The sequence below is a fragment of the Penicillium macrosclerotiorum genome (assembly GCF_028827735.1).
Source record: "Penicillium macrosclerotiorum strain IBT 26536 chromosome Unknown utg000010l_segment0_segment0, whole genome shotgun sequence".
NCBI classification, from domain to species: domain Eukaryota; kingdom Fungi; phylum Ascomycota; class Eurotiomycetes; order Eurotiales; family Aspergillaceae; genus Penicillium; species Penicillium macrosclerotiorum.
Window position 1 is genome coordinate 17,291 of NW_026643089.1, and position 20,843 is coordinate 38,133.

The 20,843-nt window shown below is 48.8% G+C and overlaps 8 protein-coding genes across 8 annotated transcripts; 3 read left to right on the top strand and 5 right to left on the bottom strand.

The window, feature by feature from the left end:
• Positions 1–456: 456 nt before the first annotated feature.
• N7462_009722 (PX and BAR domain-containing protein) lies at positions 457–3,551 on the bottom strand (the record flags this gene model as incomplete). Its single annotated transcript, XM_057081436.1, has 9 exons — positions 457–805; positions 1,020–1,111; positions 1,193–1,306; positions 1,406–1,572; positions 1,623–2,457; positions 2,511–2,789; positions 2,838–3,103; positions 3,159–3,443; positions 3,542–3,551. 9 exons carry the CDS (start codon positions 3,549–3,551, stop codon positions 457–459), a joined length of 2,397 nt encoding a protein of 798 aa, XP_056928476.1.
• A 358-nt stretch (positions 3,552–3,909) lies between these two features.
• N7462_009723 (uncharacterized protein) lies at positions 3,910–5,025 on the bottom strand (the record flags this gene model as incomplete). Its single annotated transcript, XM_057081437.1, has 1 exon — positions 3,910–5,025. One exon carries the CDS (start codon positions 5,023–5,025, stop codon positions 3,910–3,912), a length of 1,116 nt encoding a protein of 371 aa, XP_056928477.1.
• Positions 5,026–5,363: 338 nt separating this feature from the next.
• N7462_009724 (uncharacterized protein) lies at positions 5,364–10,768 on the bottom strand (the record flags this gene model as incomplete). Its single annotated transcript, XM_057081438.1, has 9 exons — positions 5,364–6,209; positions 6,261–6,892; positions 6,947–7,087; positions 7,135–7,655; positions 7,705–8,244; positions 8,300–8,533; positions 8,588–9,569; positions 9,622–10,550; positions 10,605–10,768. The coding sequence occupies 9 exons, from the start codon at positions 10,766–10,768 to the stop codon at positions 5,364–5,366; spliced, it is 4,989 nt and encodes a 1,662-aa protein (XP_056928478.1).
• A 295-nt stretch (positions 10,769–11,063) lies between these two features.
• N7462_009725 (protein transporter TIM23) lies at positions 11,064–11,735 on the top strand (the record flags this gene model as incomplete). Its single annotated transcript, XM_057081439.1, has 2 exons — positions 11,064–11,654; positions 11,712–11,735. 2 exons carry the CDS (start codon positions 11,064–11,066, stop codon positions 11,733–11,735), a joined length of 615 nt encoding a protein of 204 aa, XP_056928479.1.
• A 681-nt stretch (positions 11,736–12,416) lies between these two features.
• N7462_009726 (uncharacterized protein) lies at positions 12,417–12,920 on the bottom strand (the record flags this gene model as incomplete). Its single annotated transcript, XM_057081440.1, has 1 exon — positions 12,417–12,920. The coding sequence occupies one exon, from the start codon at positions 12,918–12,920 to the stop codon at positions 12,417–12,419; it is 504 nt and encodes a 167-aa protein (XP_056928480.1).
• Positions 12,921–15,549: 2,629 nt separating this feature from the next.
• On the top strand, positions 15,550–17,412 carry N7462_009727 (Zn(II)2Cys6 transcription factor; the record flags this gene model as incomplete). Its single annotated transcript, XM_057081441.1, has 1 exon — positions 15,550–17,412. One exon carries the CDS (start codon positions 15,550–15,552, stop codon positions 17,410–17,412), a length of 1,863 nt encoding a protein of 620 aa, XP_056928481.1.
• Positions 17,413–17,541: 129 nt separating this feature from the next.
• N7462_009728 (SDR family NAD(P)-dependent oxidoreductase) lies at positions 17,542–18,623 on the bottom strand (the record flags this gene model as incomplete). The annotated part of the gene is made up of 6 exons (XM_057081442.1): positions 17,542–17,731; positions 17,813–17,865; positions 17,918–17,940; positions 17,989–18,101; positions 18,155–18,515; positions 18,575–18,623. 6 exons carry the CDS (start codon positions 18,621–18,623, stop codon positions 17,542–17,544), a joined length of 789 nt encoding a protein of 262 aa, XP_056928482.1.
• Positions 18,624–19,192: 569 nt separating this feature from the next.
• On the top strand, positions 19,193–20,821 carry N7462_009729 (flavin-containing monooxygenase; the record flags this gene model as incomplete). The annotated part of the gene is made up of 1 exon (XM_057081443.1): positions 19,193–20,821. The coding sequence occupies one exon, from the start codon at positions 19,193–19,195 to the stop codon at positions 20,819–20,821; it is 1,629 nt and encodes a 542-aa protein (XP_056928483.1).
• Positions 20,822–20,843: the final 22 nt, after the last annotated feature.

Genomic DNA, 20,843 nt, shown 5'->3' on the forward strand with positions numbered 1-20,843 from the left:
GATCCTAGCTGCAGGCACCAGGGACGAATGCGGCGCTCATGTCACGTTATCTTAGATCGCGCGCGATTGTTTGGACGAGTTTTGCTCCGCCACAAGACCCTGGATCTCAGCACTCTAAAGCCAACAGCAAGGCTGAGTCCCTTGTTCGAGGGGCAGAAAAAAGAACTGAAAAAAAAAAAAAAAAAAAAAAAAAAAAAAAAAAAAAAAAAACCCTGGTCGGTTCTGCCCCGTGGAAGTGGTTGACAGGAGGAGACGAGGTGAGGGTGATTCTCCCCCGTCCTGAGCTTGTGCTGATTTGCTTCTACACCCGTCGATCGCTTGCGGTTCCTTTGTCCCTGTCGATCATCATCCCTCGTGAAGGGACCATGGACTAATAGCAATCGACGGTCGATCAGGCTTGTAACCCCATCAACTGGAATGTGCCCTTTGCCATTCCCGTCGCAGGGCCGGAAGGTTCTATCCCACGGTGTCGCCTGATTGGCGTAGCGCCGAGAGGTTTTCAGAGATCTGGCCGCCGTCTACCACCGTCGCAGGGCGGATTTCAGGATCTTCGATCCTATCGGACGCGCGGGTTGTTCCAGACCTCACCGTCCTGGGTTCCGGATCGATCATAGTGGTTGGCATAGGGTTCGCAGGGTTGCACTGTCTCTCACACAACGCGATTGTCTCGGCCCGAGCCAAGATGCAGCTAGCGAACCGGACCACGGATGGCGTCGTGGGCGGGGCGCCATCAGAGGTTATCGCGACAATCGGAGCTATGTGCAGGACTACGACACGAAAGCTTGAAGAGAAAATGGAATGATATCTAGAATCGATCAGCGCAGGAGGATGCGGTGATGGTATGGGGATCAACAGCCTGGGCGTTCAGCTATTCGCTAGCTATGGAGAAATACACGAGATAGAATGAAAATGCCCCCGAAGACCAAAACACCACTAACGCCGACGAGTAGCAATCATGAGCCCCGAAGAGCCTAGAAGGAGCAACAAGAGCAGCAGGGCCCGAGGATGGCTTCATCTACCGCGCGACGATCTTGTCCACTTCGTCCTTGGCTTCAGTCCATGTCTCGAGATTCTTCCGTGCCCAGTCTAAGTGACAGCGCGCATATGCGACCTAAAATATGTCCCAGCCGTGGTTAGTCCACACTGTCCTTTGCGGGTGGGGAAAAACGGGGGAGGTAGCCGCGCTACATACCATGTACCGCCGAAGATCGGCTTCCTTGTCTTTCTGGAAGCGTCGCAGATCCTGCAAAACTCCTGTACTCGCGTCCTTCACATCCTTCTCTGATACCTCCAAAGCTTGCTCCAGCTGTATGGAACTATTAGCATGGGACTAAACCTATCGTCCAGGCCCACGGGCCCCACTGGCCCACTCCGGTATTTCTTTCTATTTTCAATAGATACATACCTGGATGAGACTCTCTTTGGTCTTGCCAATCTGATCTCGACGAGTGCGTTCTGGGTCGACGTCTGCGAAGCCATGAATGGCGTGGCTAATGCGACCGAAGATCTTATTCGCCACAAAGGTTCCGCTCGAAGTTTTTCGGTGGGCGGGCGAGGTCACTGGCGACAAATCTGGCTTTCGAGAAGCGGGATTTGGCGACGATTGGGACGGGCTAACGGACTCGCCGTGCGTAGGCGGAAATTCCGATTCAACGGAGTTTTCGACCGCACTTCCCCCTCGCTGCTAACAGCAGACGATGTGGACAGCGATCGCCGTGGCTTAGTTCCACCGCTTTGAGGGCCGGTACGGTTGAGATACTGCTCGATCCGCTTGGCTTCAAGCTCACTGCGCTCGAGAGAGTCTAACAAGGTCTTTTTCTTCGCTAGCTCATCTCTGGTCATGTCTTCTTGGACCCGCTTTAGAACCCGATATCGTAGGACCCCTCGAACCACGCTGGCAAATTGCGCACTCTCGCGCATCGGCTCAGCAAAGCTGGCACTCAATGCAGAAGAAAGCTCTTCGGTCTCAATGTAAGATGTATCCGCTGCCTGACCGATCCGTTCAATTGCAGCAGCCACGGTTGGGGATTGCTCGGATAGAGAGAATCCGTTATAGCGGGCTCCAAGTTCCATGAGATCGGCAGAGAGTGATGACAGGTGGGACAGTGTCCGCCGATTGACCTTCTCGATATTTCCTTGTAGAAGCAGCTCTAATTCCCTTGTAGAGGCCTCGAAATTCACAAAATATGGATCTAACTCTTGTTCACTTAACTTACGCGATTCGGGTGGGAAGCGGCCGAGAATCTCGGGCCCTGGAATAGGAGGTGCAGGACCATCTGTCGTTTCTCCGGGTGATGTAGGAGATGAGGGGAAGCCTCCTGAGGACTTGAGTTTCGCGGAGGACGATGGAACTGGTAGCCAGCCATGCGCCTGGGTTGGATTTGCGGGATCGAGAGGGGGAGCCTTGAGATTATTCTTGGGAATGGAGGACGCAGGGTGGGAATGCAGGACCTCGCTCTGTACGCCATTCAATTAGCTGAAGCGTATCGCAGGGAAGCTCTTCCACCTACCCAGCTGACATTCGGGTCTAGGAAGCGCCACCAGACACCATCCTCCCGAATTTCTTTCATTCGACGACAGCGGTTTAGGAATACCGCTAACATACGCTTCCGGAGTTCTATAATCGCAGTATCCTCTTTGGCTTTCGTTGGCTTTGCCGCATAGTCGGCCATGCTGTGCTTCTCGGGAATTGGGGGAACAATAAGAGTAGGGTGAAGATTGACTAGAGTCTGACGTAGTGATGCAAATTCGGAATACCGGCGACGGACTTCCAGGTCCTGGTGAGGCTTCTGTCAGTTCTGTGCTATGCATTTATCCCATCATCACAGCGCTCATACCGCAGTCCGGATTGTATACACAATAAAACTGCCGCCACCTTCATGGTTTTTGCCGGCATCTGTGATTAAAATCGGCATTTCCGGGTTTTCATAGAGGATCTGCTCGATGCGACTGTCGTAAACACTCTTCCGCGGGTACTGCTCGCTTGCAGCGCCATACTCGGCCTCCTCGGGATCGCTCAGATCCTCGGGATGGGAAATGAAGTCTGGCGGGTCGAGGTTGGAGTCGCGACTGGATGGCGGTGTCGAATCGTGCTCATACAAGGCTGTTCTCCGTCAGCGGCATGGTCGTCAGAAAGGAGAGTCCAGAGGGTAGCTTACGAGGGGAGATGGCGGCGGAATGAAGGGAGTCCGATAAGCGGGACTCGTGGTGGTCGAACGCCCCATAGGGGTTATTGTCCTCGTCATTCCACATGATATTGGAGGTTTCCGAAGGACCAGGGACCTGAGAAAGGAAGCCTTCGGGGTTGAAGCTTGGAAAGCTGTGCCTGGGGATCTGCGGGGGAACCTCAACGTCACCGACTACGGTAGGTTGCAGCAACCGGTGACGCAGTGGCGCAGCTGAGGCGCCGATCGATCCATAAAACCAGCCCGCATGAGATTCGGCTATAAGGAAACATGACAACTAAAATCGCTCCGTAGAAAGAGTCAACTTGCTGCCATTGTCCCAAATCAATATCATCATCTGTTTCTAGCCTACTTACACTCGCTCATACCTCGCTCCACCGTGAGACCGCTCCATAAATGGCTAACGAAAACGGTAAAGTATATACTTACATCTGTATAATCTCGGATCTATGCGCATGGGCCTCTACTAACTACCAGTTTGATGAGCTTGATGCGAAAACACCTATATTTTCTTCTTTAATGTAAAAATAGAACAGAAAATATTCCTAATGAGAATATGATACAAATCTACACTATCCTCATATCCTCAGTCAATGACATGGATCCTATCCCCATCCCTAGAGCAGCCCATTCCGTCGTGATGCTGTAGACCTCAGGATTTGTTCCACAATGAATATGTGCCCCAAACCTGATCTCTTGATGTCATCCCTCGATGCTGACGAGGCTACCATTTAGTGGTCTCTCCATTATTTGTCGCGTAAACGTTCCTGTTATCGTAATCATCCCATGCGTTGCCCTGTGCGGCTTTCCTCTCGGGGGCCCAAGGATCATCCTCATCTGCAACATGCCAGTCATCTTTAACAGGGCTTAAATTTCGTTTGCTGTAGTCATGTATGCTTCCATTTCGGCTTTTGCTCCTCGTTACCCCATTCCAGCCACTTCCTGACCGATGGTCCCAATCCTTCTGAGGGCTGCCGCTGCGAGCCTTTCGGTTGCCATTCGATCCATACTGGTAACTTCTCCCTGACCTTCGACCGCGGCTTTCCAAGGCTTCGTCTTTGTGAGGATGTATGTCGTTGTTCCAGTCAATTTGGTCATGTGTTTCAACGTGCTGTTTATTGTTCTGGTTCTGGTTCTGGTTCTGGTTCTGGTTTTGATTACTCCGGTTATTCAACTGGGGTTGATCGTCCCAGCGATCTCTGTTGCCCTTATCTTTGTCGTTATTGTTCGAATGTCCATCCCATCTCTGAGTAGAGGATCGATCATGATTATTGGCATGGCCATTCTGCCTGTTATTGTTCTTGGCCCACTTGTTGTTCTTTTTTCCCTTTGGTTGTTGGTTGTTGTTGTTCCCAGTGTTATTGCTTCTCGATTTCTGCTTTTGCTTTGATTGTTTCTGTTTTGGTTTATTTTTTTGCAGTTGCTGGGGTGGCGATTGAGGTGATTGTGGTGACTGCTGTTGTGACTGGTTGTGACCTTCATGATTATTTCGGTTGTGGTTGGAAAGGTTGGATTTTGATACAGGACGGTCTGGGCTGTGGTCACCACCAACCCGACGAAGGAGAACGTAGTCAGGCTGTGGCAAGCCCGGCTCTCTAGTAGCATATCGCGGCCGTTGCCAGCCATAGCCCGTATATCGAGGGATATGGACTCGGAGACCATCACCTCTCTCAAGATCAACTCCGGCATGCTGCCGATCCCGATTCACTCGTTGATGCGCCTGGCTAAACATGATTCCGATGCTTACATGTCTGCTGTACCAGCAATAGACTGCCCACCCAATTCCACCCACAATAAGGAGGATGGCGAAGAGGAGACCGATGATCAAGTTACCTTGCATCATGAATTGGTGATACGATCAAGTCTGTGCTCGTCGGCCGACAATGATGACGATGTTGCCGGTTCTCCAAATGCCGGCTAGAAATTGATGGCCGTTGAGGATGGCTTACCGTGGATTCAAAGCCACAGAAAGACGATATCGGGGAGTAACATGAAGACCAAGAAGAGTTTCGGCATATCAAACAAGATCTCAAGTTCCAGAGGGGTGAGTGGAAGAGAGGAAGAGAGGGCACGAATGGTGCAGGTGCGAGGTGCAGCCGTGGGACGGGGCAACGTCAAAGTCACGCACTTTCGGTATAAACAACAAGATGTACGATTAACTATCAGTTCTACTTTTGTCTATGCTTGGTTGATCTCGTTACCTCTCACATCTAGGCCCTTCTGTATCCTGCACATCCAGTTGCTATGCATGGATACAACATTTCCACCAGTCAGCAGCGATTGCAACTGGCTTTGAAGCGTTTGCTGCGAAACATCCATCAACACGGGTGCCGAGAAGCGCGGAGAGATCAAAGCAGAAGATATACTGATAATCCGAATGCCTAGCGTGAATGATTCTGGCTTTGAAATCCAGCCCAGGAGGCCATCTATGCTGTCTTCCTGGGTAACCTGTGTTGTGAGATATTCCAATCCTTCGGACACCCAACTGGAGATCTGACGCAACAGAGTTTCGGGGTAGGCTTGTCTGGTCAGACAAAGAAGGGCTTGAGACCACATGTCCACCTCTCGTACCTCATCAATAAACAGATTCTGTTTCTCTTCCCTAAACAGGACGGTGTTTTCCTGGCTGTACTCCGCAATCAAATCTGAGACAGACAAGAGATGAGTTTGATCGTCAGAGCCGCTGATACGTGCTTCCTGTCCAGTAATGTACCGAATTACACGTCGAGCAAGCTCCATCGAGTCCGAATAATGATCAATAATAAAATGTACCAACTGCGTGCTGGCATTCAATGGACTCAGAGTAATTGCCTTGTCAGGGGATATAGGCGAATATGAGAGTACCCAGGAGGCAGCAGAGGCAGCAATATCTCTCACCTCCTCATCATCATCGTTCAGAAAGTCATAAAGGATCAAGTACAGATCAAAGAAGCCAGCATCTGCTCGAGCGGGTTGATCTCCGGTGCGAAGGCCTCTAACAAAGGTGTGTACTGATTTCACAGCGGCGTAGCGAGTCGTGAATTCCTAATAACGCTATCAGTACCTATTCCATTGAGAAGAGATGAAATAACTTACTGTTTCTTCGCTAAGTGCTGAGCGCAGCTTGACAATCCAGTGCTTGAAATCGGTGTTTACGGAAAAGCCCTGGACTTTGCTTGATGTAGCCTGCAGCGCCAGAATGCATCCTTGAAGACGCACTTCTGCATCTGTTGCCTGCCGATTCCATTCCTGGATATCCGTATGGGGTCTGAAGCCCGTTTCCAGCTCCTCTAGGGACACTGGGAGTTCAATAGGATCCATTGACGGCGACACCAGCTGTTCCTCCAGGAAGTATGCCAAATTAGATACTGCCTGTGTCTTCACGTCTGAACGATAGTGCCCCACAATGATCCATGAATATAGATCGACCATAGGCTTCCTGTACCGATGGTCTTGACTCAGTGTCTCCTGAAGTCGTTCAGATACCCAGTGGGCCGTATCTGCATCGAACAGGTGGACGCCATGGTAGAACGAGAGTATATCAGACCATTTCTGTGAAGTCAACATTTTCAACATCGTGCACCAAGCAAGAGCCCTCCGGAGAAGCGAGGATGCACGAGTCAAACTCGTGAGATTCCAATCATCATGCGAGACATCAAACAGATGGCTTACAACTCCCTCCAGGTCATGCTCATCAAAAACTTTGTTGAGTAAAGGTATAAAGTGATCTGTATGTGTATTAGTTGATGGTGTTAAGAAGTCTGAAGCAAATACCGGCATACCTTCAACTTGAGCCTGCATGCTACGCTCGAGGGTATCATTCAAGATCTCAACAAGGGAAGTCACAACAGAAGGTGATCGCGCAACAGAGAAGGCCGAATTAAAAACAAGGCAGAGTGTGGATTGAAGATCGTCCACGTTTGCTGTCATTGTCAGTAGGTTTCTAACCATGAATTAATGGGCTTCTTACATGTCCAAAATACATCAGTCGTAGCTTCAAATCGTCTGAGAGAGTATTGAACGCAAAGAACGGTCCCGTGGATATAGTTTTCTGAGACATTATCTTGAAGAAGACCGATCAGATCGCGTACATCCTTGAGAATATTAGTACGAGCCAGCAGGGAAGCATAGACACGTGCAGCATGTTCGCGTATTCCCCAAACGGGACTCTTGAGATGCTCGCGCACCAAATTACAAATCATGACATCGCTGCTGTCTCCGATGGATGGAGTTTTCTCTCCGATCAGTTCGAGGGCAGGGAAAATTCGTTCCGTCACAATGTCTGTGCCTTGTTGCGCGATAGTTCCTTCAGTCGGCGCCAAAAGAGTTGATAGTAGCTCTAGTAAACCAGGATATTTTTGAAAGGAGATTTTAGAGCCGGGTTCGGAACCAGAGGCGCCGCCAAAACCAGCGGTGGTGCCTGTTATCACTCGGCACATTTTGCTCAATAGAGCACGGAAAAGCATCAAGCCAGAGTTACGAAGCGCCCATCTGGAAAGCTGTTAGATATGACAATGAGGCGCCATATTAGGTCACTTACATAGGCGATCCAAGTCGCTCAGCTGATAATGTAAGAGCTGACATGATGAATGGCTCTGTGTACGCAACAAGTTTGGTGTTGGTAAAAACATCTTTCAAGCAGTTCATTGCATGGACTTGAGGAAGCTTCAAGTATTGCTGGTTCTGGTCATACTCCACAGAAAGATGAGAGATATCGTGGAGCTCTTTCATGGCAGTCTTGAAGAATTGAGTACCTGGACTAGAACAAAGAATGCCGGTAACCAATGCTGGTAATCCAGCAGATCTGCGAGTGAGCTTCGATGCCGACTCGAAAAGAATTGATTTGGCCTCTTGGTACCAAGCATGAGGAAGGCCTTGGATGGATGGGTCCTTCGAGCTGCTACACCGTTGGCAACATGTAGCAAATGTCTGTGAGACTGTTGAAAACGCCCCACGGTGACGGAGCTCAGCCAGTTGGGTGAAACTGGCTCTTCCAACATTCTCAAAATCCATACGCTGAAGTCCATTAGGTCCGGAAGGTCCATATGTGACATTGAACATTGTTGCATGTAACAAGAGACTAGTTTTATCAGTAAGGTCCAGAAGTAGTCAAGAGTTTCTATAAGACAGCGTACCTTGATTCACGCAGAGCTCTCCATGAGTAGGAGAGAATGTCTTTGGGCCCCACCGAAAGTTCGTCAATAGGTTCATCAGTGTGGCCTTCAGGCGAGTCAACACAAAGAACAGGTTTCACTTCTTGCCATACGTTATCGCAAATCTGCAAGATTCGGTCATGAACATTCCGCCAAAATGTAGAAGTAGAATCGTTAGAGATAAGTGAATGAAAATCCGGCATAGACACAATATATCTGAAAGTGTAAGCATTGGTTTGTTTTAGCAAGTCATTGGAAAGGAAAGGTTACCTAAGTCCAGACATATACCCATGAAGAGGGGCCTCCCGAAGAGTTCCTGTGAACAAGCCATTGGAAGATGAAAGTCGGTCTTCCAAATTACCCAGAATAGTATTCACAACGGAAACTTTTGTTAACCACCAATCAGAGAGAGAAACACGAGAGCTAGTAGACCCTGCTGCACAAAAGATAACATGGTAGAGACGGGCAACAGTATCAGCGTGATCGGCTCGGCTTGATTTACTCGCAATGCCTTCAGCTCGGGTCAGCGCATCAACAAGTCGAGTGCCGGGTCCTGATGGTCCATTTGGCATATTGATGAGTCCAACCATCAAGATATCTTGAGGAAAAAGATTAAGGATAGAAAGCGATGTTTGGCGTACCTCCTCAAACTGATCGAGGAGCAAGTCCACTAGCAAGCGCAGTAGCCGGATGTCGAAAATGTCCATTTGAATTTTCCATCGACTTTCAACTTCAGACTTTAATGGAGCAATGCCAGCTCGGGAATCCAGCCCGGATATTAACAATAAGTTGATCACTTTGAGGGCGCTGATGTGCCGGGGATAAGATGCTGTGACACACAAGTCGCTTAAAAGAAAATCAAGGTACTTTCTCAAGTAATCTTTTGTCTCGGTATTGCTAGCGGTCAATGTAGCTGATAATTTCGCAGGGGCCTGAAGCGATACTTGGGAAACATCATGTTCTGCAAGAATGCCGCTCTTGAGTCGGATGATGAACTTGCGCGTCAGACTCAGAATTTCTCCTCGGCTGTAGGAGTCAGATTCGGCGTGCAGCGATGGAAGCGCTTGTAGAATGGCGTCAGTCGCCGCTTTTGTCATTGGCTTTATGCTTGAAGATCCAGCAATTAAGAGAGACAGAGCTGCTATGCGAACATCGGATTCGCGATGGAGGAGAAGTTTGCCAAGAACTTCGCTCTTCAGGACCAAATTTTGTTTCACACTCTCCTTCCCTTTATTGGACTTAGAAGCGTCATCTAGAGAAGGTCAGTATAGTCTTCGAGGCACAGGAAACTTTCGGTTTCATACAGTCTTCATGAACAAGGCTGGTCTTCTTGCCTATCCTCAAAGCAGAAAGCAGAAGCATATACTCGGAATGTTCAGTGTCAGGTATGTCGCCCGCAAGGACGTTTTTCAAGGGTAAACTTTCCACAAACGAAAAAAATCCAGTGGGGTCAGTTAGAAATACTGGTTCGAGTAGATTGGTCGACAAGATGTCGAGATCATTTGAGTTTTGCAACATTACATGGCGTACCGGAGCAACCCAAGCTGTGGATATTGGCCATGAAATTTTTTCTGTTCCCATGCGCTGGATAAATGCTGCAAGTAAACCGCTGCATGCTCCGCTTAATTCCCGGTTCGTGCTTTGGTTCAGCAAGCCAAGAACGAAGACTCTTGCGGCAAATTGTTGAGACGGTTCTCGGGGCATGCCAACAGTCTGATGCTGATCACAATCGGAATAAAGGATTTGGCTATCCTTTTCAAATATAGGAGTCCATTCCGCAAAGTGATCGGTAAGCCACTTTTGGGCCAAGGTGATCAATTCCAAAGGCGAAATGGCGTTCTTGCGGACAAAGATTTCCAGGAACGTCAAAGAAGTCTTTAATCGTGATCGAGGCTCACCGAGAATAATGCTCGGCAATGTTTCAAAGGCAATTAATTGTTGCACGGAATCTTTTTGAGGCTGCTGGTAATTTCTAGCCATAATTGTGGCCAGGGAGAGTAAGAGCTGCTTGAGTGGCTTCGGTTTGGCATCTTCGTAGCGGTTCAAAAAAATATTAATGACGGCCAGCCATGTTTCTAGCGACAACGCTAGTCTTTTAGTATCGACATTTTTGGATTTGACAGCTGCTTCCAGAAAAGCCCCAACCGCATTGCAAGCAGCCGATGTATGCTGATGGGGTAAAGACGTAGTTGATAGTGTAGTGATCAGCGATTGCCACACGCGTTTTACCTTCCTTTTGCACAAATGTGAGCTTGATTGGTATGTAAAAATTTATCATTCGACTCACTCTTTATCATCACAATTCGAGATGAGCTTGACTAGAGGACCTCTGGCAATATCTTGCAAGGTCTTCGTGGACAGGAATTGTATATCGGAGGCAATTTCGTCAATGCTAACGGAATCCGCGTGTGGGACATCCAGGGACAAATTGGCCTCCATCGCCAGTGCCATGCCACATGCACTAACTTGTTGAAAATCAATTGTTCGTGAAATCCGTCGAAATATTGAATTTGCCCGAAGCACCCCGCGATGCCTCAGGCCTCAACGTCATTGAAATTTGGATGTGGGTTACCAAAAGCAGACTAGCGTCATGCTCTCGGAGAAACGATATCCCATAGCGCTAGTCACGGGACCGAAGTTTTTGCTGGCTCCGACAGTCAGTGGAGCTGCGATCAAGGGACATCGTCCTTCTCTCCTTCGTCCTGTATTTTAATAATCTTATCTCCTTTCCTCCTCCACCTTCATCATGCCTATCTGGGATTCCCTCGGCGGTCGTAAGGAGAGCCAAGCGCCCTCCCCATTCGACACTTCCGCCCAAGATGCCACTTCTTTCCTCTCCGAGGTCGCCATTCCGGATCCCTCCAAACTCCATCCCCTGGCTGGCTTGAACCAAGACACTCTCGACTATCTCACCCTTGAAGACTCCGCGCTTGATGAACTCCCAGGCTCCCGCTCAGTATTGCCCTCTCGCGGCTGGTCTGACGATCTTTGCTACGGTGCTGGCACCACATATTTGGCTGCTCTGACTCTTGGAGGCGCATGGGGTCTCGCGGAAGGATTAAACAAAACACCAGCCACCGCTCCTCCGAAAATCCGTCTGAACGGCGTGTTGAACTCAATCACCCGGCGCGGTCCGTTCCTCGGTAACTCTGCGGGTGTTGTGGCCATGGTTTACAACGGTTTCAACTCGGGTATCGGATATGTGCGAGGCAAGCATGATTCTGCCAACAGTGTTGTGGCCGGTGCCTTGAGTGGAATGCTATTCAAGAGCACGCGTGGACTGAAGCCAATGATGATATCCGGAGGTGTCGTCGCTTCAATTGCTGGCGCTTGGGCCGTACGTATCCGGAAATGACGCATGAAGACTTTGAACCCCGCTAACATTTGCATATAGGTGACGAGAAAGGCCTTCTTCTAAAACCGTCCTGGCCACAACTGACCTTTGTTCCATTATACTCCTTTCCGGTGACCCGGCCATTCATACCCTTCCTGCCCTTCCACCAACGACAACAGGCGGTTGACGATCACCGCCAACTTCTTTCCACCTGCGATGTATTACAACGGCTTTTATACTTTTTTCCCTGCAGATCTCTCTTCACTCCGGCGCTCAAAGCATCCTTGTTTCGCATTTCTGCGTGGGTTTGGAACGGGGTGTGCAAATGGGTTTGTACTTTTTATTATTGCTTTTTGTCTTTGTACATAGAAAAGTCTCTTGCATTTCTGGGGCTTATCGACTACGACGCATGTTCTGTGTCTCGTTCCGTATCCTTAATTCTGTGAGGGACTTCCAATAGAAGAATCATTACGCATCCAACTGGGCCGAGTTCGACATCTATTATACCCAACTGCATATTCAATTTCGCAATAATAGGGATTGAATGGGATTGAAATTGGATCAAATACCAGAACGAATGAAAGAAGAGAAGAAGAAAAGAATGGAAGCTCAAGAGTTTCGCGCAACCCCATCTCTTGGCATTGTATACACAACTCAAGACACTAGCCTTCGTCAAACAACACCCCATGGTGGTTCTTATAGCGAATTTTCGCTAAGCTCCCACGATATCACTCAGTCTGCCTGTCAACTCCTCCATGAGGTACTTTAAATGAAAAGCCCAGCCAAGGATCCCGCCAGCAAAAGTCCCACCATTCCCATAGCCGACTTCGAAAGAGGTTGAGGCGCAACCACAGCAGCACCAGCGTTCGCAGTCGATGCTGCAGTGGCACCGCTAGAAGTGGCCGAGGCCGTGGAATCAGCCCCGGTGGTGGTAGCTCCCAGAGTCACCACGCCGGTTCCAGTAGCTGTTGCCGTGGCTGTGGCCGTCGCATTGGCGTTCGTGTTGCACCAGACCTCGCCGGCTTCAGAAGCCTTGATGAGACACTCGGCCAAAGCACCAACAGTTTGGCCTTGAGCCAGGCAGTAATAATCACAGTTGTCATACTCAACGACAGATGCTGAGGAGCAGCAGCTGCTCATGATCGAAGAGTAGTTACTCTTGATCGGCATGGCGCATGCGGCATCGTGCGTCGGGATGTCATACAGCTTTGCATGGCAGCTGGAGGTTGCCGAAGCAGAAGAAACAGTGCTTGATGTTGTCACAGACATGTCGTCTCAGATATTGGAGGGATTTCTATGAATAAATTCGTTGAAAAAAGTAGAGGATTAAATGAGTGAAGTGTCCACTTAGAAAGGAGCCAAGCTGAACGAAGTTGCCTGCTGTAGCCGACAGAAGGAATGGAAATACAGATCATCTTATACCCTGGTCGCATGTCAGGAAAATGAATTCTGATTTTCACTTCCCTTGGCATTTATTTCCACCTCAACTCCATCTACCATCAGCCACAATGGGACCAAGGCGCAGGACCTACGGCTAGGTCTTCTTCCATGCCACGGTGCCATGCATATCAGGATGTAGGTCCACCTTCATATGGCCCATCTTGCACTATTTCGGCGTTCAAAAGTACCCAAACCGACGGCTTATCTTAAATTAGAGCAGTCATCTCGCTAGCCGATGTGGACCAGAATGCATCAGCCAAGCTTTCTATTTCCATTCCGCCCATAGGATCATCCAATGTCTTGGCTTACGATAATAGTTCGTTATCAAGGACTTAATGACGCGTCTATAACATGACCCTGTTCCCTGAGATCCACATGTCTTGGGGTCTAGAGAGCTACAGGGTCCCACCGTGGGTAAATCTATACCAGCACATCAGAACCCGAATGAATGCCGGTCTGCCCTGGTACAAATGTTCATTCAAGAAAATTCTTCAATGATTGTCATTTTCTTCCTTATTATCATAAAACTCCAAATTTATACGGAATATAAACCATATGACAGTGGACGTTTTGCAGATCGGCTGATTCTACAGACTATCAACTCAATACAATATTTACTAGCGGTTCGTCGCCAAATACCTCATTAGTTAACAATTTTTTGCGAGCGATCCAGTCTGTCATTTTGAATTACAATGCTTCGCCATGATGTGACCTATATTAATTGGTACCCAGTGGGTGGTGCCTCGGGCGCTGTCAAGATTTTCTAAAAATAGAGCAGCTACCTGTTAGATGAGGAAGCACTTATCCACAGCTATTTGACCTAATAGCCATGATCAACTCGCGATCTAGATGACAAAAGACATGGAGTTCTGCGGTTCTTAGCGCAAGCAACTATACGGTATGTGCTTGTACATTTGCACATATGATCTGGAGAAAATCTGTTTCGCCGGAATAATATATATCCTCCTCAGGGTACCTACCATATTCAAGGATGGTCTTCCACACGACCCAAAATAACCCGGACCCAATCCGGACAGCCCGGGCTAAATTTTGGGGTCAAAGACTCCGGCTTAGCGTTGGAACCAAGTACCTAGATCTAAATTGGGGTCCTAGTTAGGTCGCAAATATAATACACATGCCAAGCCGTATTAACTATCTAAGCTATATATTTCTTTCTCTCCTTTCTCCTTTAGGAGAGATTTTAATGATTGGATAGGATTAAATTGGAATTCTTGTATTTTCTTATTTCCTTGCTCTATATCAAATCTCTATATCTTCAAAATTATTCTTTATATTAACTTGTAATGTAATTTGATATCATAAAAACGACCTAGTTGTAAAAGGTAATATATTAAATTTAACTAGTATAAGCTGTTATAGACTAAAGAAAGTAACTAATATAGTCTACTGTTTTGATTGGAGAGCAGCTCTATATGGACTTTGTGCAAAAAGCTGGGTTAAACTAGGTCATATTGGGTTTTGGGTCGAGACCTTTAACCCAAATTGATTTCTGCGAAAGTCCATTCAAATATTGTCTGCTGGATCCGGGAAACCCCCTCTTGAGTGGTTGCTGCATAAAGTACACTTGTACTCACGTTGACGTGAGGACTGCCTGGCAGGTCAAGATGTACGCTGATTCGTCACATGCCTATATAGTCCCAACTGCCAGTGAAAAAAATCTCTTCAGGCTTTTCAAGTATAGTTTTGGCTGGCTTCTGATCAAACAGTACGCCTATTCAGCACCAATTATCACATTCGGGTCATATACACGCTTGTGATACTAGTAATACGTGCTTTATTCTGCATGAACTTGAGATATCACTGACAAAGCCACCATTATCCCAGCGCATCTTGGATGGCGATACAAACCGAGGATCCGCAGATTTTGTTTGGATCTGAATCTGGCCTAATAAACAGTTCCCCGATTTTGTTGATACTTAGAGTTTTTCAAGGTGGCGGCTAGACTGCGTCGCTAGGTTGTGATTATTTCGTTAATCCATGCTTGTAAATTGTAGTGCATGTCAATTACCTAGGAAAATATGGAAATGGAAAAAAAGGGAAAAAAGAGCCGGCACTAAGATATCTGGTGTGTTAAGACCAGGTTAGAAAGTTCATCCTTTGATGGTTGCTGCTCGGGCCATGTTACTAGGCGCAGAAGGCAGGGGAGGGCATGCGTGGAGAAATCACTTCCATTGCCACTTTGAAATCGTCGATGTCCAAAACGATCGGGTAGGATGATTCATGCAATACAAAACGAGTCGGAGTCTCACAAAGCCTCCGATACGGGTCAATTGGTCGCATTGACCCTGGACATCAATTTCCTGGTTAAGCTTCACGTAGATCAGGAACCGGCGGACGCCGATGCGGGGGCAAATTTGGAGACAGAAGAATCATTTTGCTGTCCGCCACAACACCCCTGAACATCTACCCACCATCGAGCCAAAAGAAACCTGTGGGGATGCCGAATAGTACATCATCCGGGAATGTGAAGACTCCCAAATCACGCACGAAGACCTTTACAGGCTGTTGGACCTGCCGGGCCCGCAGAGTCAAGTGCGACGACGAGCGACCGCACTGTCGTCGCTGCCGCCGAAGTGGCTGGCAGTGCCAGGGCTATGGGTTGCGTCTAGGATGGTCACAAACACCGGGCAGCCGTTCTCATCGGCGTCAGATATGGTCATCGACTCCACAGTCAACGCACGACTTGTCATCGGCCGCTGTGACGGCCCTCTTGGCGGACTTGGACGGGTGCTCCGGCGACGGCATCGCGCAGCAGCGGGGGCCCTTCTCGGTGTTCTCCGCATCGACACCGAGCCCTAAAGACCCCAAACCTGCAGAAACACAGTATAATGTGGCCGAATACTCGCCATTACTGGTGAATCGGTGCATCTCGATTCCACTTGTGGTGAATGAATCCTCCAGTCGCAGTGGAAGTAGCGCTCAAGCCTCCCCGGAACCGGTACATGAAGAAATCAATTTTACAATCACATCCCCATCAACCTCATGCCATGAACAATGGCTATCACCGAGACTATCCGAGGAGGCCGCCAGAATTGACAGTGATCGTATCAGAACTGCTTCGGCTGTCGGTCATCGACGTCCGGAAAATGGCCTTTCTCCGGAGAAGAATAGTCAAAAAGACCTCATGGGCCTATCGTCTTCATTATTATCAGACATATTCCCGGTTATGGCAATCAATCCTATCCAGCTTCCGAGGCCTGAAACGGAGCTTGTTCACCATTGGGTAGTTTTCCTCAGTGGGAACATGCTACTGATAGATACCCCTGACAATCCATGCCGAACGATATTCATGCCAATGGCTTTGAAAGGGCTCGATGCCCCACCGTCAGAGCCCAATATCCATCTCTCCATCTTCCATGCAATTTGCGCGTCATCTGCATTCAGTCTATTCCACCTTCGCCGAGACCCCCGATATCAGTCTTTGGCCATGCATCACGATCAGCTTGCCTTGCGGCACTTGCGCGAAAACTTGCAACGAGCGAAGCGTCTTGACGAGCCCACTTTGGCCGCTGTTCTCTCCTGCATCACGGCTGAGGCGATGTCTGGACGACGAAGCCGTTGGAGAGCGCACGTTGCTGGCGGACTTGGTCTTTTGGAAAACGAAATTCACGGCGGTTGGGTACGTGGCCCAACCGCCTCTCGCTTACTTCAGAGCTACCTGTCCCTCTCCTCTCTTTGCAGCTTACCTATGTCAGCCCAGCTGATGTCACTTCTCAATGGGCCTTCCGAGCTTCGACATTATCTAGAACGATCGCACGGCATTACCGGCCCGTTGGTTCAGTTCCTGGCTCATATTACCTCCATCATCGACTCGAAATCGCGGGTTCCTACAGAAGAGCTGGATAAATTAGAACTACAGCTCTATCTCAACTTTCCATGTCTATCCAACCCTGATGCTCCCGGATCAATCATTATCCAGCATGCCTTGAACTCATTTTATTACGCCACAATTGTCTATTTCCGTCGAACCCTACGACGGGCACCGCTGTGCGATGTGCAGGAATTGGTTGAGAAGGCCATTCAAGAACTAGAAGCCGTCGATGTTCGAGGAGACGACAAAGGAGGCTGTGCTTATAATTGGGCCAGCTTTGTCGTCGCCGCTGAATGTCAACGAGAGGATTTGCAAGCTCGCATGTTGGCTTCATTTGACAGGAAGAGTCGGCACGGGATCCAGAATATCAATGTGCTTTGCGAGATCGTTCAAACATTATGGCAACGGCGTGCTCGGGCCGGGCCTGGCCAAGAAATCTATTGGCAGGAGATTGCACAAGAAGCGGACTTTGATATTATGCTGGTCTAGACTTCAATATCTATGCATTGTAGTTTAATAGATATTTTTCCTTCCCTTTTCTATACTCCTATTTTGTATTTCTTCTGAGCATGCATGAATTAATTCTTGTGCTACTGCGTTAAATTACAGTTAAGGAATCTAGACAGTGTACCCTCCATCTACAACTAGCGCGGCGCCACACATATAGCTGCTCATAGGAGATGAAAGAAAGAGAATGGCATCGGATATCTCCTCCACCCGAGCCGGACGACCAACAGGTGTCATTTCAAATGCTGGGTTCATTGACCCGGACTCGATTTGCTGCTTGATGATCGGAGTGTCCACGAATCTGATAGAAAAATAAAAATCAATAAGTTTTAGAATTCGATAGCAAAGATTGACCGATCAGTCTGCCAAATACTTCACATACCCAGGGCAGATGGCATTTATACGGATTTGTTGACGAGAATAGGCTTTGGCATCCTAGTTTATGTTAATCATGTCTTCTATAAAGCATAACCGGCAGAATACATACCATTTTTGTCAAGCCAACCACAGCTGCTCTCGTTAGTAGCGTCATTCAGGAGGAGAAGCCAGAGTACATACCGTGCTTTGCAGCGGTGTAGTGTGGGATGCTGAACGGACCAGGGGGACCGCCAACTCCAAACATAGAAGAAACATTTACTATCACGCCACGGCCTTCGCGAAATCCCTGTGATCTATATTCGGGTAAGAACGGATTTGACTTAGTTCGGGTGCAGATACAACATACTCCTGCTTCAGCATTTGCCGGATCAACGCGCGCTGACATAGCCACACTCCAGTCTGGTTGACATCAATCACCTTCTGCCATTCAGCGAGGGTCATTTGGTCGGTAGGCGCTGGATTGCCACTAATTCCAGCACAGTTGACTCCGATCTCAATGCTTCCAAATTTCTCTGCAGTCTGGCGCACAGCGTCTTCCACAGATGCTTCGTCGGCCACATTGGCCTTCAAGATTTCTAACTGAACTGCAGGAAAAAGACTCGAGAGCTCATCACGGGTGCTTTCCAGAAGAGGGAGATTCACGTCGACGAGAACAATGGCGCGAATACCATTTTTTGCAAAAGCGATTGCAGTATCCTTGCCGATTCCTGGCTTCTTTAGCAGTCCGCACGATCTCGCTTCCTGTTTCAATTATCAGAGGATATACCTGATCCACCGCCGGTTATGAACGCGGTTCCTTTGACCTGGCACGCCATATTGAATTGCATACGAGTTGAACACAGTTGATACCTACCCAGTAATGACTAGCGAGGCTTCTTTGTGGTTATACCCATCAACAAAATTGAGCGCCTTACCTCCGAGGCAATTTTGGAAATCGAACTACTCCGAGCGGATGCGGAGAAAGCACTTTCCGGCCTGACAAATGTCTCGGTACTTTGCGCGGTGGGAAGGACCTCCTCGATTGGGTCTGGGCCATACATCTTTGTGCTGCCGGGTCGCTTGTGGCGCCGCGCAGTACCGAGGTGGATCTCACCCGCAAACCATCTCGCCGTCGACTTCCTCTTTGGGCGATTCAATCTACATGACAGTTTGGATGCAACAGAGTATGATGGAGCATATCTTCACACGGCTTCGGATGTCAAGCTGCCGGTCCAGATTCCGACAGTATATCGATGATCTTGCAGAATTGGATGTTCCAAACGATTTCATCTAGATCATGACGGGAAAGGCACAAGGAGCCCAATAACTCCTGTTCAAAGGCTGGTCTCTTCCTCAAATTCATTTTTATGATTCCCATCACTTCTGCCTTGGAACATTCAGTACGATGACCCGGACAGGATCCCAGATCGAGACCGATGCCATTGTCATCGGGGGCGGCTTTGGAGGATGCGACTCGCTCTACAAGCTCCGCAACCTCGGCTTGTCTGTCAAGTTGATCGAGGCCGGCAGTGCTTTCGGCGGCGTCTGGTTCTGGAATCATTATCCTGGTGCCCGCGTGGACACTGAAATGCCCTCTTATCAGTTCAACATCCCCGAGGTCTATAAGGGGTGGAACTGGTCCGAACGATTCCCGGGCGATGTCGAACTGCGCAGATACTTCCAGCATGTGGACAATGTCCTTGGTCTAAGCAAAGACACCTTCTTCAATACTATCGTCACCCGGGTCCAGTATAATGAGACCTCCGGCCGCTGGACTGTGCGTACCAATACCGGTCTGACTGCGACGTGCAAGTATGTTGTCGCCGCCACGGGTTCTTCGTTTAAAAAGCACTACCCGCAGTTCAAGGGCTTAGACAAATACGTCGGAAATCTTGTCCATGCCGCAGATTATCCCGAGTCTCTTGACGTGAAGGGGAAGCGGGTAGGCATTGTCGGAAACGGCGCGTCCGGTCTTCAAATCGTGCAGTCTCTGGCCAAAGAAGACTGTGAGCTGAATGTATTCATTCGCACGCCTTGCTTTGCGATTCCCATGAAGCAGCGCAAGATTGCACCAGAGGAAGCGGAGATGATGAAGGGCTACTACGATGGGATCTTCGACCGCTGCTACATGTCTGCCAGTGGCTTTCCCCACAATACTCGTTTTCAGTCGGCTCTCCAGGCAACCCCCGAGGAAAGGGAGGAACTGTTCGATGAACTCTGGGCTCGTGGTGGATACAGCTTCCTGGTCTCAAACTACTATGACTTCCTCCTTAATGAACAGGCCAACACTATCTTCTATAACTACTGGGTGCAGAAAGTGCGCGCTCGTATGACAAACCCGGAGAAGATGGACCTGGTTGCTCCCCTGAAGCAGCATATGCTGGTCGGCACGAAGCGGCCCAGCCTGGAGCAAGACTATTATGAGATGATTGACCGTCCGAACGTGGTTCTACACAATCTGAAGCAGTCGCCTATTTCTGAATTCGACGCTACTGGAGTTGTTCTTGGCTCCGGGGACAGCGTACAGCATCACGACTTGGACGTGGTCATCTTCGCGACTGGATACGATGCTGTCACTGGAAGTCTCCTTGATCTAGCAATCACCGACAAGAATCAGCAGCCACTTTCCGAAAAGTGGAAGGATGGCGTTCTCACGCACCTAGGCATGATGGTTCCGGGAGCACCTAACCTGTTTATGGTGTATGGTCCTCAAGCCCCGACATCCTTGGCTAATGGCCCTCCATTCATTGAGATGCAGGTGGACTGGATCTGCAAGGTGATTCGGAAGATGCAGAAAGAAGGACTGGAATCCATCGAACCCACGCAAAAAGCTGCAGAGGCTTGGCGCGACCAGGTACACGCTGTCAGCCAGCACACTTTGTACCCCAAGACTGATTCATGGTACATGGGATCGAACATTCCCGGCAAGAGAAGAGAGCCGCTGATTTACTTGGGTGGCATTCAAAGCTGGTGGAAGAGTTGTACGGATGCATTGGAGATGTGGGATGGGTTTCATACGTCGTCATCGAGATAAAGTGTTATTTCTTTTTAGGAAA